The 14,983-nt window shown below is 45.2% G+C and overlaps 1 protein-coding gene across 1 annotated transcript; it reads right to left on the bottom strand.

Moving 5' to 3' along the window:
- Positions 1-129: 129 nt before the first annotated feature.
- LOC129863926 (zinc finger protein ubi-d4-like) lies at positions 130-14,979 on the bottom strand. The gene is made up of 12 exons (XM_055936363.1): positions 12,286-14,979; positions 10,310-10,470; positions 9,517-9,624; positions 9,192-9,373; positions 8,491-8,583; positions 8,189-8,273; positions 7,065-7,106; positions 5,393-5,530; positions 5,190-5,321; positions 4,842-4,954; positions 4,638-4,719; positions 130-4,213 (listed from the first exon to the last, which is right to left on the bottom strand). Exons 1-12 carry the CDS (start codon positions 12,315-12,317, stop codon positions 4,131-4,133), a joined length of 1,251 nt encoding a protein of 416 aa, XP_055792338.1. The 5' UTR covers positions 12,318-14,979; the 3' UTR covers positions 130-4,130.
- Positions 14,980-14,983: the final 4 nt, after the last annotated feature.

Raw genomic sequence — 14,983 nt, 5'->3', positions numbered from 1 at the left:
TATAAAGGTACAGAATTAATTTCCAATGTTTTGGTTTCACAGACACAAAGATCCATCACTGATACAACAGTGCTTCAGTGATCCTGAATGGCAACTGCTGTAATAGAGAAAATATGACATAGAACCAAATACAGTCAGCGCCAAATCTTTTATTTTCCTGAAAAAAAAAAGACAGAACCTTGTACCCTAAAGGAAAAATATAATTTTAATCCAAATAAAGTCCCAAAACGGTTTTACATCAACTGAGTAAATATCATTGATGATTTTTTTTATTATGAACCAAAACCATAATATTCCAAATGGCAACTGCCTCTAAACAAACAGCTAAACAAATGAAATGAGAAATACTTGTTTAATGCTTTAGTATTTGTTAGTTGGCTATTAATATAACATGATGGTATAGCTAGATGATATTACACAACTTCCTTATACCTTGATCAATCCAAATCTGAGTAGACCATGAGCACCCGTGTTTAGGGCACACATTATCATGCACTTGGTTAACTGTCTGTAGAGAATGCAATGTCTACTGTTTCTCCTTTTGACCATGTCTGAGAATGAATCCAATGTTGTTGTTTTTAACTTTCACTAGTTTGAGGTAAAGTAATTGTAGCTAACTGTAACCATAGCCAAACTGGTGGAGAACATTGCACCCGGCTTTGGTGGAAAAGCAGAGAAAATCCAAGGAGAAAAACAGGTGTTCCCTTTTCATGAGACAACGAGAATGAAGGGGAGGACAGGTTAAAGAAGGATTTTTAAGCCTTGAGACATGGATGGTGTGTGTTCCATTCAAAGGGTAAATGGGTAAGAGAAAAGATTGAAGTGGCTTTGAACAGGGTATGGTAATAGGTACCAGGATCAACGGTGTGAGTGTGTCAACAACTGCAACGCTGCTGGGTTTTTCACACAACAGTTTCCCCACGTGTATCAAAGGGTAAATGGGTAAGAGAACAGTCCATTGCTCCCCACAGTCCTCCACCCAAAAAATATCCAGCCAACTTGACAACTGTGGGAAGCAATGGAGTCAACATGGGCCAGCATCCCTGTGGAATGCTTTCGACAGCTTGTAGAGTCGACGAATCGAGGCTGTTCTGAGGGCAAAAGGGGGGGGACTCAATATTAAGATGGTGTTCTTAATGTTTTGTACACTCAGTGTATTTACAGCGCATTCAGAAAGTATTCAGACCTTGATTTTTTCCACATTGTTACGTTACAGCCTTATTCTAAAACGGATTAAATAGTTTTTACCGCCCTCATCAATCCACACACAAATACCCCATAATGATAAATGGATCTGAATACTTTATGTATAGACCTATATATGAAAAAGTCAAATAATGTTGCCTCCAAGGACAACACTACAGTATAGCAAGTGCAGGTACACCAGTCTGCAGTTTGTGGTAACACAACACTTTCTGGCCTCCCGGGTGGCGCAGTGGTCTGCGACCGGGCCGGCCGTGGGGCGATGCACAATTGGCCTAGCGTCGTCAGGGTTAGGGAGGGTTTCGGCTGGTAGGGATATCCTTGTCTCATCGCGCACCAGCAACTCCTGTGGCGGGCCGGGCGCAGTGGACGCTAACCAAGGTCGCCAGGTGCACGGTGTTTCCTCCGACACATTGGTGCGGATGGCTTCCGGGTTGGAGGCGTGCTGTGTTAAGAAGCAGTGCGGCTTGGTTGGGTTGTGTTTCGGAGGACGCATGGCTTTCGACCTTCGTCTCTCCCGAGCCCGTACGGGAGTTGTAGCGATGAGACAAGATAGTAACTACTAACAATTGGATACCACGAAATTGGAGAGAAAAAGGAAAAGAAGTAACGACACCACTTTCTGACTGGACCCTCTGATGGCTCCACATCATCCTAAAAACATTCTTCCATCTCCCCACAGTCCCAGTAGCTCTTGAATGGCTCCTGGCTATAAATGAAGGGAATCACACTGCATTACAGTCTGAGATCTGAGACAGTGGAGCAGGTTAGAGCAGGGTGGGATGAGACTTCAGAGCTGATATGGGCAGGTAAACACAAAGTCCTGTGCTTGGTAGTTGTCTGTTTTTAAATGATCTCCCAACACATAAGGAGTCAAAAAGGGGTCCAGATTAGGACTGCTGCAAATCAACGTTTATTGGTCGCATACACAGTTTGGTAGATGTTATAGCGGGTGCAGCGAAATGCTTACGTTGCTAGCAGTAAAATGTCAAACTGCTCTCCAGGGTCAGTGTTGTCTACCAATGGATTAGGTAGCTATTTTTGGTAAAAGCCTGGTTGTGGACATAGGATACACTAAAATCACTCAAATCACCACAAAAACCAGCATCCATTCTGACTCTTTCCTCAAAAGCAGCAAACACCCAATCTTTAATTCCTTAAAAAAAAAAATACAAATTGTTACGCCAACGTCCTCTTTCTCTCACCGAGATAGAGATTGATGTAATAGTAAGGCCCTCTTAACACCCAATGCTTCCTAACTCTCAATATTGTCTCCACATCAGGTAGTCTGAATACCAGTCTTTTTAGCTAGCATTCCACTCCTTGCCACTCCAGTCTTTTTGAATGTCAAGGAATGTAATGGCTGAACAGAGGGCAGCTTTTAAATAATTCCCACCTTTATATTCTATACAAATATATAAATATACAAAACCTTTGAACATGTTCTTATTATGAACAAGCATTGGCATGCTAATTGACTCAAACAATTTCTCTCCTCTACATGCAAAACTGATATTTTGCCGAATAAAAGTAGGATCTGAGCAGTCGTGTGCATGAACTGTATGTGAGACTGTGTTCAGGTATTTTGGCTGGCAAAAGCAGTTTATGGTTTAAGCCACTCAAACAAACTTCATGTATTGTCAAGTTCAGGATAGACACATTGAGTTTGATATATTGACAAATAGTTGAAAACAAAAGCCTATGGGTCACTTGAGCTTGGAACTGTGTAACAGCCATATAAGAACCAAACCAAGACCTGTTTCAGCACGGGCTTGGTAAGGTGTTCCCTTCCAAACCGAGGCCTTTTTCAGCAAGGGGCTGGTAAGGTATGCTTCTCCGAGGCCTGTTTCAGAAGGGGGGTTGGTGAGGTATGCTTCTCCGAGGCCTGTTTCAGAAGGGGGGTTGGTAAGGTATGCTTCCCCGAGGCCTGTTTCAGAAGGGGGGTTGGTAAGGTATGCTTCCCCGAGGGCATGTTTCAGAAGGGGGGTTGGTGAGGTATGCTTCTCCGAGGGCCTGTTTCAGAAGGGGGGGTTGGTGAGGTATGCTTCTCCGAGGCCTGTTTCAGAAGGGGGGTTGGTAAGGTATGCTTCCCCGAGGCCTGTTTCAGAAGGGGGGTTGGTAAGGTATGCTTCCCCGAGGCCTGTTTCAGAAGGGAGGTTGGTAAGGTATGCTTCCCCAAGGCCTGTTTCAGAAGGGGGGGTTGGTAAGGTATGCTTCCCCGAGGCCTGTTTCAGAAGGGGGGTTGGTAAGGTATGCTCCCCCGAGGCCTGTTTCAGAAGGGGGGTTGGTAAGGTATGCTTCCCCGAGGCCTGTTTCAGAAGGGGGGTTGGTAAGGTATGCTTCCCCGAAGCCTGTTTCAGAAGGGGGGTTGGTAAGGTATGCTTCCCCGAGGCCTGTTTCAGAAGGGGGGTTGGTAAGGTATGCTTCCCCGAGGCCTGTTTCAGAAGGGAGGTTGGTAAGGTATGCTTCCCCGAGGCCTGTTTCAGAAGGGGGGGTTGGTAAGGTATGCTTCCCCGAGGCCTGTTTCAGAAGGGGGGTTGGTAAGGTATGCTTCCCCGAGGCCTGTTTCAGAAGGGGGGGTTGGTAAGGTATGCTTCCCCGAGGCCTGTTTCAGAAGGGGGGTTGGTAAGGTATGCTTCCCCGAGGCCTGTTTCAGAAGGGAGGTTGGTAAGGTATGCTTCCCAGAGGCCTGTTTCAGAAGGGGGGTTGGTGAGGTATGCTTCCCCGAGGCCTGTTTCAGAAGGGGGGTTGGTAAGGTATGCTTCCCCGAGGCCTGTTTCAGAAGGGAGGTTGGTAAGGTATGCTTCCCAGAGGCCTGTTTCAGAAGGGGGGTTGGTGAGGTATGCTTCCCTTTTCACAAGTCATCTGTCCCACTCACTCCTCTCTGCTGACCAGTGATAGAGAACCTGTGAGAGGGTGGGGGTCCATCACGACGGAGGGGCATTAGGTGTCTGGTATATGGACGCCTTGTCTTTCAACAGGTCCAGACACAGATGGCAGCTCCAGCTACCTGTTAAGAGGACACAAGGAAACAGAGTGGTGAGTGACTCACAGACTTGCTATAAATATCCTGTCTTCCATGGATCCACATCTGGTCATTAGCCCAGTTGAAGTCACTGGGTTTAAAGGTACAGGCTATTTTGTGCTCTAATACCTTGCATTGACTTAGCATTTCAAGATTTCAAGGCTAGTTAACTGCTGAAAGCAGTGATTCATCAGTAAAACACCCGGCCGTGCTATCGTTGTCTGGATACGCCGCCTGAGAGCCCGACTTGGACATTCTGCTCTGCCAAATGTACTCAGATAAATCTGTCTCCCAATGGAGATAAAACCACAACAGTCATCATCAAAAACTTTGACTCAAATATCCCCTATTAGACAGGCAAATGGTCCCCAGTGGTACATCCTGAACAGATCCATTATCCTGCTCTCACCTTCTGGAGGTTCAGCCATAGCAGGGCTGAGACAGTACATGTGATAGCCTCTATCACAGTCATCACAGAAGAGAAGCTGGTCCTGGACAAAAGACAACAGGCTCATTATACAACACAATTTTTCAGCGCAACACTTCATTTTAAATATACAGTATACTTCATTTGTCCCACAGTAATAAGTATGAAGTCTGCAGGTCAACTCACGTCGTTCTCTGAGGTGCCACAGATGTTGCAGCACTTGCACTCGATGCACTGCCAGCGGTAGGTCTTCACTGCAGCCATCATCACAGGGGTGAACTGCAGGCAGGACGGGTGGCCTGGGTTGGACACAGAGAATGGGTGAACAAACTGTCTGCCGCCCTCATACTACTACTGATCTTTGTAACTACGCCATCATTCGTCTGACTCTGAACACACTCAATACCAACCTAAAGTAAAGTCTACCACTCACACATGCCTTCATTTGCATGCTCATACAAATATACACAAATGGTCTCAAAGGCCTAGGTTGGCCCTGTCTCTCAGGGTAAAGGCCAGGGTTGGAAGGGTTACCTGAACGTCCACAGTCTGAGCAGGACTGCAGCTCCTCTGACTGGCCCGTCTTCTGGTTGAGGGCAGAGTCTCCCAGGCAGAAGTCACAGTAGTTATTGGGTATCGCCAAACCGTTTGGACCTTTCTTGGGTGCTGTGAGGGAGAAACACAGAATGAAATGATAATTATGGGTCTGCATTCAAAGGTTTCAAATGGTCACTTACTCTTGGGCTCCTCAGGCTGGGGCGGGGTGGGGGTGTGGACCTCAGGCTCCTCCTTGTTCCCTCCCTCCTCCTCAGCCAGGTGGGAGTGGGCATAGTGGTAGCTCAGGCCCGGACGGTTCTTGTAACGCTTCCCACAGACTGCCAGAGAAACCCCCAAACACAACACGTGTTAAAACGAAACATACGTAAACCATTAAGTAGCCTTCATACTAGAACGGAGTACATTTTTCTCCACTGAAATATATCGCCTCGATCTGATCTTTATTTACTGATGAGGAAAATCATATTGATGCATTAGTGTCCACGTGCCTGGTCTAGAGCAATGGTATGCTCACCCAGACATCCATCCACTCACTCAATCACCCTCTCTTATTTCATCACACAATCCCATCATATTTCTTCATCTGATACTTAGAGGGGCAAGAATACTGACTGGGTCAGCTCCCAGCCCCCATTACCCCCCCTCCAGTTCCAACCCTAGCCTCAGCTGCAACACAATCTCCAACCCCAGTTCTCTTTCTTTCTCTCTGCATTGTTGGGAAGGGCCCGTAAATAAGCATTTCACTGTTAGTCTACATTGGTTGTTTACAAAGCATGTGACAAATAACATTTGATTTGAACCTCAGGCCGCCTGTCTCTATGCGAGTCAGACCGCCAGTTCCAGGCCATTGTGCAGCATGGTCCATGGTGCAGAACCCAGGTTAGGCATTCCTCTAAAATCTCTCTCCCCATGCGCACTCACATCAGGATCCACACAGCAAGCTGGTTCAACACAAAAGCAGAGCCACTATTTCACTCTAAAGAAACAGGTGAGGACAAGACGAGTTAAGAAAAAAAGAAATGGAGCAAAGAAATGCAAATGAGACATATTCAGTTAAGAGACAGATTATGACATGAAAGAAAACACAGACTACAGTTGATTGGCTGTAGTGATTGGCTGTAGTGTGTGCAATACGATAATGTGATATATGCCATTTAGCAGACGCTTTAACCAAAGCAACAGTCATGCGTTCATACGTTTTACGTATGGGTGGTCCCGGGAATCAAACCCACTACCCTGGCGTTACAAGCTCTACCACCTGAGCTACAAAGGACCACGATGTGTTGCAATAATATCATGTGTGAAATACATATTTAACATTTTACATAAGACATTTAGCAGACACTCTTATTATACATTTTCCTATTTGTTCGTACTGGTCCCCGTGAAAATCAAACCCACAACCTTGGCGTTGCAAGTGACATGCTCTACCAACTAAGTGACATGCTCTACCAACTAAGTGACATGCTCTACCAACTAAGTGACATGCTCTACCAACTAAGTGACATGCTCTACCAACTAAGCCAAGATGTTCCTGAATACAACTACCTTGGAGTAGCCTACATGTCATTTAGGATAAAATACAAAAAGTACGCTGCTTCTTAAACCGTGAGGTGGAACTCATGCACAGAGAAGTAATCTCCACACTACACATTCACAATCCACCCTCAAGCATATCAAGTTACTTATACTCTGAGTCAATTGAATTAAACCTTGAAAATGAGACCTTATTCAGTGGATGAGGGTGAGGCAGCAACACTAACCTCAAAGCATTCTACATGTTAGCTAACACACACGAGAGAAAAACAAACAGACTGGACTGGAGGCAGAGGAAAAAGGAGAGAAATATACCTCGTCCAGAAGGTTGTGAAATCTGCTTTTGTTTGAAAGTGTCTGAAAGAGAGGAGAGAAAAGAGAAAAAGGAGAGAGTCTCAGAGAATTACGCTCAAAGACTGACAATCAGAAAGACATCAACATTACCCCGAGTTTCATCTGCAATGGAAGACAATTTCAGGAGTGAAAAACAACCGACTGTCCGCTTCCCAACAAGAAAGTTCCTTGGGAGTAAAGAGAGTAGGCCCTCCTCCAAAACCATATGCACTCCCACTGTTCTCCTCCAAAGCCCTCTGCACTCCCACTGTTCTCCTCCAAAACCATCTGCACTCCCACTGTTCTCCTCCAAAGCCCTCTGCACTCCCACTGTTCTCCTCCAAAGCCCTCTGCACTCCCACTGTTCTCCTCCAAAGCCCTCTGCACTCCCACTGTTCTCCTCCAAAGCCCTCTGCACTCCCACTGTTCTCCTCCAAAGCCCTCTGCACTCCCACTGTTCTCCTCCAAAGCCCTCTGCACTCCCACTGTTCTCCTCCAAAGCCCTCTGCACTCCCACTGTTCTCCTCCAAAGCCCTCTGCACTCCCACTGTTCTCCTCCAAAGCCCTCTGCACTCCCACTGTTCTCCTCCAAAGCCCTCTGCACTCCCACTGTTCTCCTCCAAAGCCCTCTGCACTCCCACTGTTCTCCTCCAAAGCCCTCTGCACTCCCACTGTTCTCCTCCAAAACCATCTGCACTCCCACTGTTCTCCTCCAAAGCCATCTGCACTCCCACTGTTCTCCTCCAAAGCCATCTGCACTCCCACTGTTCTCCTCCAAAGCCACCTGCACTCCCACTGTTCTCCTCCAAAGCCACCTGCACTCCCACTGTTCTCCTCCAAAGCCACCTGCACTCCCACTGTTCTCCTCCAAAGCCCTCTGCACTCCCACTGTTCTCCTCCAAAACCATCTGCACTCCCACTGTTCTCCTCCAAAACCATCTGCACTCCCACTGTTCTCCTCCAAAACCATCTGCACTCCCACTGTTCTCCTCCAAAACCATCTGCACTCCCACTGTTCTCCTCCAAAGCCATCTGCACTCCCACTGTTCTCCTCCAAAGCCATCTGCACTCCCACTGTTCTCCTCCAAGGCCCTGCTGGGACTCACTGTCACAGGAGTAAGGCTTGTCCTTGTCCTCCAGTGCAGCCGCCGCAGCATCCAGCTTCTTCTTGGCACTGCTCACTCCACGACCCTAAGGACAAACACACCATCATACTCAATATCATAGGTACAGACATGGTGCCACAGTGGACACATCCACCATTTCAGATCACATGCCCGTAACATTGAGTAAAGTGAGTCTCCAACTGTAAGTGTCTCTGGATAAGAGCGTCTGCTAAATAACTATACTAAATGTAATGCAAAATGTAACATTAACTACAATTATTGGTTTAGAAAGTGTCACTCACCTTTCCCTTTCCTTTGCCTCTTCTTTTGGGGGTGTCCTCCTCATAGTCCTCATCCTCCAAGTTATCCAGGAAGTCATCTGCCTCCAGGACTCTCTGTATGGAGAGAAGAATGCATGTTGCTGTAGTATCTAATGTCCTTGCCAGCAGCATACCACCCTGCATACCACTGCTGGCTTGCTTCTGAAGCTAAGCAGGGTTGGTCCTGGTCAGTCCCTGGATGGGAGACCAGATGCTGCTGGAAGTGGTGTTGGAGGGCCAGTAGGAGGCACTCTTTCCTCTGGTCTAAAAAAATATCCCAATGCCCCAGGGCAGTGATTGGGGACACTGTCCTGTATAGGGTGCCGTCTTTCGGATGGGACGTTAAACGGGTGTCCTGACTCTCTGAGGTCATTAAAGATCCCATGGCACTTATCGTAAGAGTAGGGGTGTTATCCCCGGTGTCCTGGCTAAATTCACAATCTGGCCCTCAAACCATCATGGTCACCTAATAATCCCCAGTTTACAATTGGCTCATTCATCCCCCTCCTCTCCCCTGTAACTATTCCCCAGGTCGTTGCTGCAAATGAGAACGTGTTCTCAGTCCACTTACCTGGTAAAATAACGGTATTTTTTTTTTTTTTTTATAAAAAATTGGAGGAGTAATAAACTGTAAACCATGCTAGGTATCACACGATCCCTCCAACCACAGCAGGCTAAGGTACCTTTCTGACACGTGCTGCAGGGGTGACTCCCCCACAAGTGTAGTCTGCCAGACTGGACTCCTCTTCTGGCCCATGAAGCTCCGGAAGACCCCGTTTGTCCAGGGGTTCCCCCTTCAGCAGGGCTTCCAGACTGCTGCCATCAGATGATGACAGGGCATCCTTCTTAAAACCCAAGTCCAGTTCTACAGACAGGGTGAACCACAAACAACCTTTACAAAGGAGTGAAGAACCAACAGAAAACTCCAGCACAGAGGGGCACACAAACATGTCGTCAACACAGTAATAGTGTTATTAAGCTGACTAGTATCCCATGATTAGGACGTACCTAACTTTAGAGGGGGGAAGACCAGCCGGGGATCCTCTGGGGGAAGGGCTCGTCGTTTCTTCCTCCACCTGCGGGATGGGTAGGTGTACAGCTGTCCTGGGGCCACTCCTGAGAGAGGACAGATAAGATGCACACTAACGTACCTAGACATTTATATGGACCTATAAAAACAGACATTAACTTTCACTTTATGGTCCCCCGAGTGGCGCAGCGGCCTAAGGCACTGCATCGCAGTGCTTGAGGCGTCACTACAGATCCGGGTTCGATCCCGGGCTGTGTCGCAGCCAGCCGCGACCGGGAGACCTATGAGCCGGCGCACAATTGGCCCAACGTCGTCTGGGTTAGGGGAGGGTTTGGCTGGCTGGCATGTTCTTGTCCCATCGTGCTCTAGCGACTCCTTGTGGCTAGAGCTGTATGGTGTTTCCTCCGAAACATTGGTGCGGTTGGTAACATAGGTGAACACAATTTCTACCGAGTGCTTGAACTACAGTGATCTATTTTGTTTTCATCTCCAGATCATGAGAAGATAATGAATGATACTGCCAAGTGTTTAACAACTCCGGTCCTCCAGTACCCCCAACAGCCCTGGACACACCTCATTCAACCTGTCAGGGGCTTGATGATTACTAGAATCAGGTGTGCTTGTCTGGGCCACAACGAAAATGTGTACTGTTGGGGGTACTGGAGGACCGGAGTTGGGCAAAACTCATTTAGCCTACTACTCCAGGCTGTGAACTCAGTAGTTGAAATACTGTATGTGACTTCAATTTGTGTAGATGTGTAATATATTTACCTGGTCCCCTGTGTCTCTTCTCCATCCAAATGTAACAGTTGCTCTGCGCCACTCCAGTCTGAGAGTCCAGGAAGGGCATTCGGACACTCCTCTCGGCACATAGCCGGGCGTTGTAGTTATGGCACTGCTCCATGGCATCTCTATAGCACTGCTCTCCCAGCCTTCACCCACGCACCGAGAGGAACAGGCAGGGACAAGTTAGCACCAGGAAAAACACTGCCTGTGTATACTGTTATAAGAATGATACTCTTCCTGGGGTCCACAGTAATGTAACTGCTGCTTCTGCAAAAGGGTCGAAATAAATAAACCTTCATGCATCAGTTCAACAACTGACAGTACCTGGAATGTATCTCTACCATAAGAGGTTGGTATGGTATGTGTCCTACCACCTCTAAAACAAATCATGTCTGAATTCTACTGCTCTAGTGTGCTGTAAAAGAGGCTTAAAATTGTTCAAACTTCAAAGCCTTTATCTATCACAGCCACAGCTAAAAACATGTTGGTCCTGTTTAAGCTGGCACCTCGGAGAGGCAGGCAAGCAGACTACATCATTGTGTCTCTGAACTCAGTCACCGTTGAGAATGTCAGCAGTTGCTCTTTTGTTGGCTTGGCAACAGCGGTCTGCCTGGTTGGGAGCAGCAGCCTCTGCTGGCTCAGCTTTTCAACACGAATCAGCTTGAGTGAAACCTATTTTTTTTTTACTTACATGAATCTGTCTTCAAAGCACTAAGACAATCTTAAATCCATTTTAGGCAAAGGGATGCAAAAGCTTTCGGGAAAGTGGGTATGGAAAGAGGTCTATGATAGAGACAACAGGGGTGTATTACTTGTATTATTTGGGGAAGTAGGTAGCCTAGTAGTTAGAGCATTGAGCCAGTAACCAAAAGGTTGTTAGATCAAATCCCAGAGCTGACAAGATACAAATATGTTGTTCTGCCCCTGAACAAGGCAGTTAACAAATTCTTATTTACAATGACGGCCTAGTGGGTTAACTGACTTGCCTACTTATATAAAGGTTAAATAAAAAATTACACAGGTTCTGTTGCGAAACGGTTTACTCCGAACTAAAACATTTTACAACTTATTTCTATTGGACAAATTCTGGTAGGTCCCTCCCTGCTCTGTTTGCTTCCTTTTGGTTCTTAAACGGTAAATGTTTTCCGTGATGAACACACCGCAGTTCACGAGTTTGAAACATTTGTTGCATTGCACGCCATGGTGATTTAAAAAAAAAAAATTATTGGTAGAATTTGTCTTGAAGAACATCTGATTCATATTACTCTAATCTTTTGGCAAAAGCTAGTTTTAACAATGCCTCAAGGACGTTCTTCATAATGACTAATGCATTGTGGTGACATGGATTTTCTGTTGGAAAGCAACAACAAAAAAACATGCATTCCATTTCCACAAGAAAGCATCCCAGGAGCACGAATACATACAGTGTCAGCAGATATATTCATAATACTGATTGAACACCAGGACTTGAACTAATTTCTAGCTTGAAGGACTACATTGTAAAACAACAGTAGCTATACGCACTGCAGCTAACTAAACTTAATAACCAAGTTGCCAGCTAACATGCTAATGATTGTAAACTAACATGTCACCATCCCATCTCTCAGCGTGGGTGTTTTCAAACTCGCGTGGAATTAGGATTATGGATGGAGTTGCGGATATGCAGTTATTCGTGTACATTTGCTAACTAGTGCCCAACATTTGGTTATATAGTGATGACACTTGGTTATTTTCAAAGTGTTCATGAACTAGTCTTCATACAAAAACACTTGACATAGCAGGTCAGTTTAGCTATGAGTACTGACACAGTTTGAAAACTGAGTTATTCGGTTTCTTTACCGAACATCTTAGACAATTTACTATACCATTTACATGTTTCTGTTACCACCGACCTTTACATTTAAACGTAAAACACATGTGCATACTTTAACTAGCTAGGGGGAAAGAACATAGCTACTTACAGTTTTACAACATTTTCAACAACAGCCGCCATCTTGGTTCGCTTTGCCGTGAAAGGTTGCGCCTGCGCAAGAAAGGAGGAAACCACTGAGGATTTTTTTGCAGTTTGTAAAGAAGACCAAGGTTATAGTGTTGCAATTATGTATCAAATTGAGTTCACAAAAAAAGCTAACAATCACTCATAGTTTAGGGCAGAGTACATTAGCCTGCTATGCAATTTCAGTAAATATGATTAAATCATGTCTTCATTATTTTATTGGAAAATAGGACACATGTATGACATACATGTCATTTAAACTTCAGTGTTGCTATTAAAACTGATTAAATGTACTTCTTTTAGTGATATACAAAAATGTCCAGCAGATGGAGATGTAAACACATGGAAGGAATCATTCTGGGCATGGATTTCAAGGAGCTTTTCTGATATGTAAACTGTCAAACTCACTGAATTGCTATCCACTTTCAGCCTGTCAGTGGCCCAATATTACTTATTACACCCAAGCAGAGGTCCAAACTCAGACCAGGGAGAAAGAGGCTGGCATTGGTCACTCTGCTCTAGGCAGGCCTTTCCATTCCGACTATGCTCTCCTACATCTGTGTATGCCATGCTTTTAGACCTAGACACACAGCTGGTGTTCCCAGCCAATGAGGGAGACAGTGAAGCACAACACACTTGTTTGATTGTGGAACTCACAAGGGGTCTCCTTTGAATGTCATTAGTGTTTTAGATTAGGAGTTACATAATTTATCCAGGCCAGCGGGGACACGTTCCACTTACAGCATGAGGTTGAGAGTATGATTAAATAAGAGATGAATAGACTGGGTGGTCCCATAATCAACACAAATCAATTTTGGCGGTCACCTAGGAAATCTTTAACCAATGTGTGCTCAGTGAGATCTTCCTATCTCTGAAGTTCCTTGAAGACTCTAAAGCTCAAAGAGGCAGAACAAAATCTCAACAGCAAATCAAATTGAAAACACAGTTGAAACAGAAAGTGATGTTTTTAACTTGTTTGCTTCAACTATTTGCTGATCAGAGATACACCAATTAAGAGAAAAAAAGGCAAAAAATATATATTTGGTCTCTCCCTCTCCTCATCCGCCCGGCTTTTTCACCCGCCTGTCTACCTCCCCTCTGAGATCCTCCCCCTGCAGGGCCCCTCTGTGGTGTTTCCAGACCACCCCTGCTCTCATGGTCACTGGCTGTGTGTGTCGAGGGCCCTGTGTTAACAAAGCAAGTTGGAGCCATTCCCAGGGCTATTCAAAAACTGGAGGGACCATGGCAAACAAGAGAACGCGAGCGCGCGCACGCACACACAGAGAGGGAAAAACTAAACAAGGATTTCTTTCTTCTTCTATCCATAACATTGCATTTATTCATAATCATTTACAGCTTGTAATTGTGTGATGCAAGTAAACAATTTGTCCAAACATGTAAAATATGCCAATTGATAGCAGCACGATAAGAGTCATTATCATACGTTAAGATCAGCAAAGGTTATGATGTAATAGAGTCATCTACAAAGTTGAAGTTTGGTAAATGTTAAACTGCCTATTTATTTGGACTGTGAAGCTCAAATCTTTAATTTGGCTCTATACTCAAGCATTTTGAATTTGAGAGCAAATATTTCAAATGAGGCGACAGTACAGAATTGCACCTTTTTATTTGAAGGTATTTTCATACATATCGGTTTTACTGTTTAGAAATGAAAGCACTTTATGCATCTAGTCCCCTCATTTGAAGGTGTCATAAGTACACTGAACCAAAATATTAACGCAACATGTAAAGTGTTGGTCCCCTGTTTCATGAGCTGAAATAAGATCCCAGAAATGTTCCATATGCACAAAAAGCTTATTTCATTCAGATTGTGCACAAATTTGTTTCCATCCCTGTTTGTGAACATTTCTCCTTTGCCAAGATAATCCATCCACCTGACAGGTGTGGCATTTCAAGATGCTGATTAAACAGCATGATCATTACACAAGTGCACCTTGTGCTGGGAATATAATAATGGAGCCGGAGGAGATGGCTGCCGTTTTACGGGCTCCTAACCAATTGTGCTATTGTGTGTTTTTTTGCATTATTTGTAACTTATTTTGTACATAATGTTTCTGCCACTGTCTAGTACGACAGAAAAAAAGCATCTTGATATCAGAACAGTGATTACTCACCTCGTACTGGATGAAGATTTTTTTCTTTAACAAGTCGGACGTGAAGGATTTACTTCAGACACCGGACAAGGCTCAAATTACTGTCATTCGCATGAAGAGACAGAGATATAGCGGTCGTAGGTCTGGAGAATCCGACGGTGAGTGGGTAACACGCCTCTACCATCAGTCCTATTAGCCAACATGCAAGCACTGGATAATAAACTGAATGAGCTACGATAAAGACTATCCTACCAACGGGACATTAAAAACTCTAATATCTTATGTTTCCCCGAGTCGTGGCTGAACGACAACATGGATAACATACAGCTGGCTAGGTTTTCCGTGCATCGGCAAGATAGAACAGCTTCCTCCTGTAAGATAAGTTTTCACAGACCACCCCGGCGATCTGTGTCTATTTGTCAATAACACCTGGTGCATGAAATCTAATATTAAGGAAGTCTTGAGGTTTTGCTCGCCTGAGGTAGAGTATCTCATGATAAGCTGTAGACCACACTATTTACAAAGAGAGTTAATTTCTATTTTTCGTAG

This window comes from Salvelinus fontinalis, chromosome 10 (assembly GCF_029448725.1).
Source record: "Salvelinus fontinalis isolate EN_2023a chromosome 10, ASM2944872v1, whole genome shotgun sequence".
NCBI lineage: Eukaryota > Metazoa > Chordata > Actinopteri > Salmoniformes > Salmonidae > Salvelinus > Salvelinus fontinalis.
This window is presented reverse-complemented; position numbering and strand designations above follow the sequence as displayed.

Bases quoted from the DNA above. Each gene is read 5' to 3' on its own strand.
- LOC129863926 (XM_055936363.1), bottom strand. From the start codon at position 12,317: ATGGCGGCTGTTGTTGAAAATGTTGTAAAACT. The intron at 8,274-8,490 runs GTGAGTGACACT...GTTTGTCCTTAG, and splicing joins GAGGCAAAGGAAAGGGAAAG to GGTCGTGGAGTGAGCAGTGC. The intron at 4,214-4,637 runs GTGAGAGCAGGA...TCCTCTTAACAG, and splicing joins TATGGCTGAACCTCCAGAAG to GTAGCTGGAGCTGCCATCTG.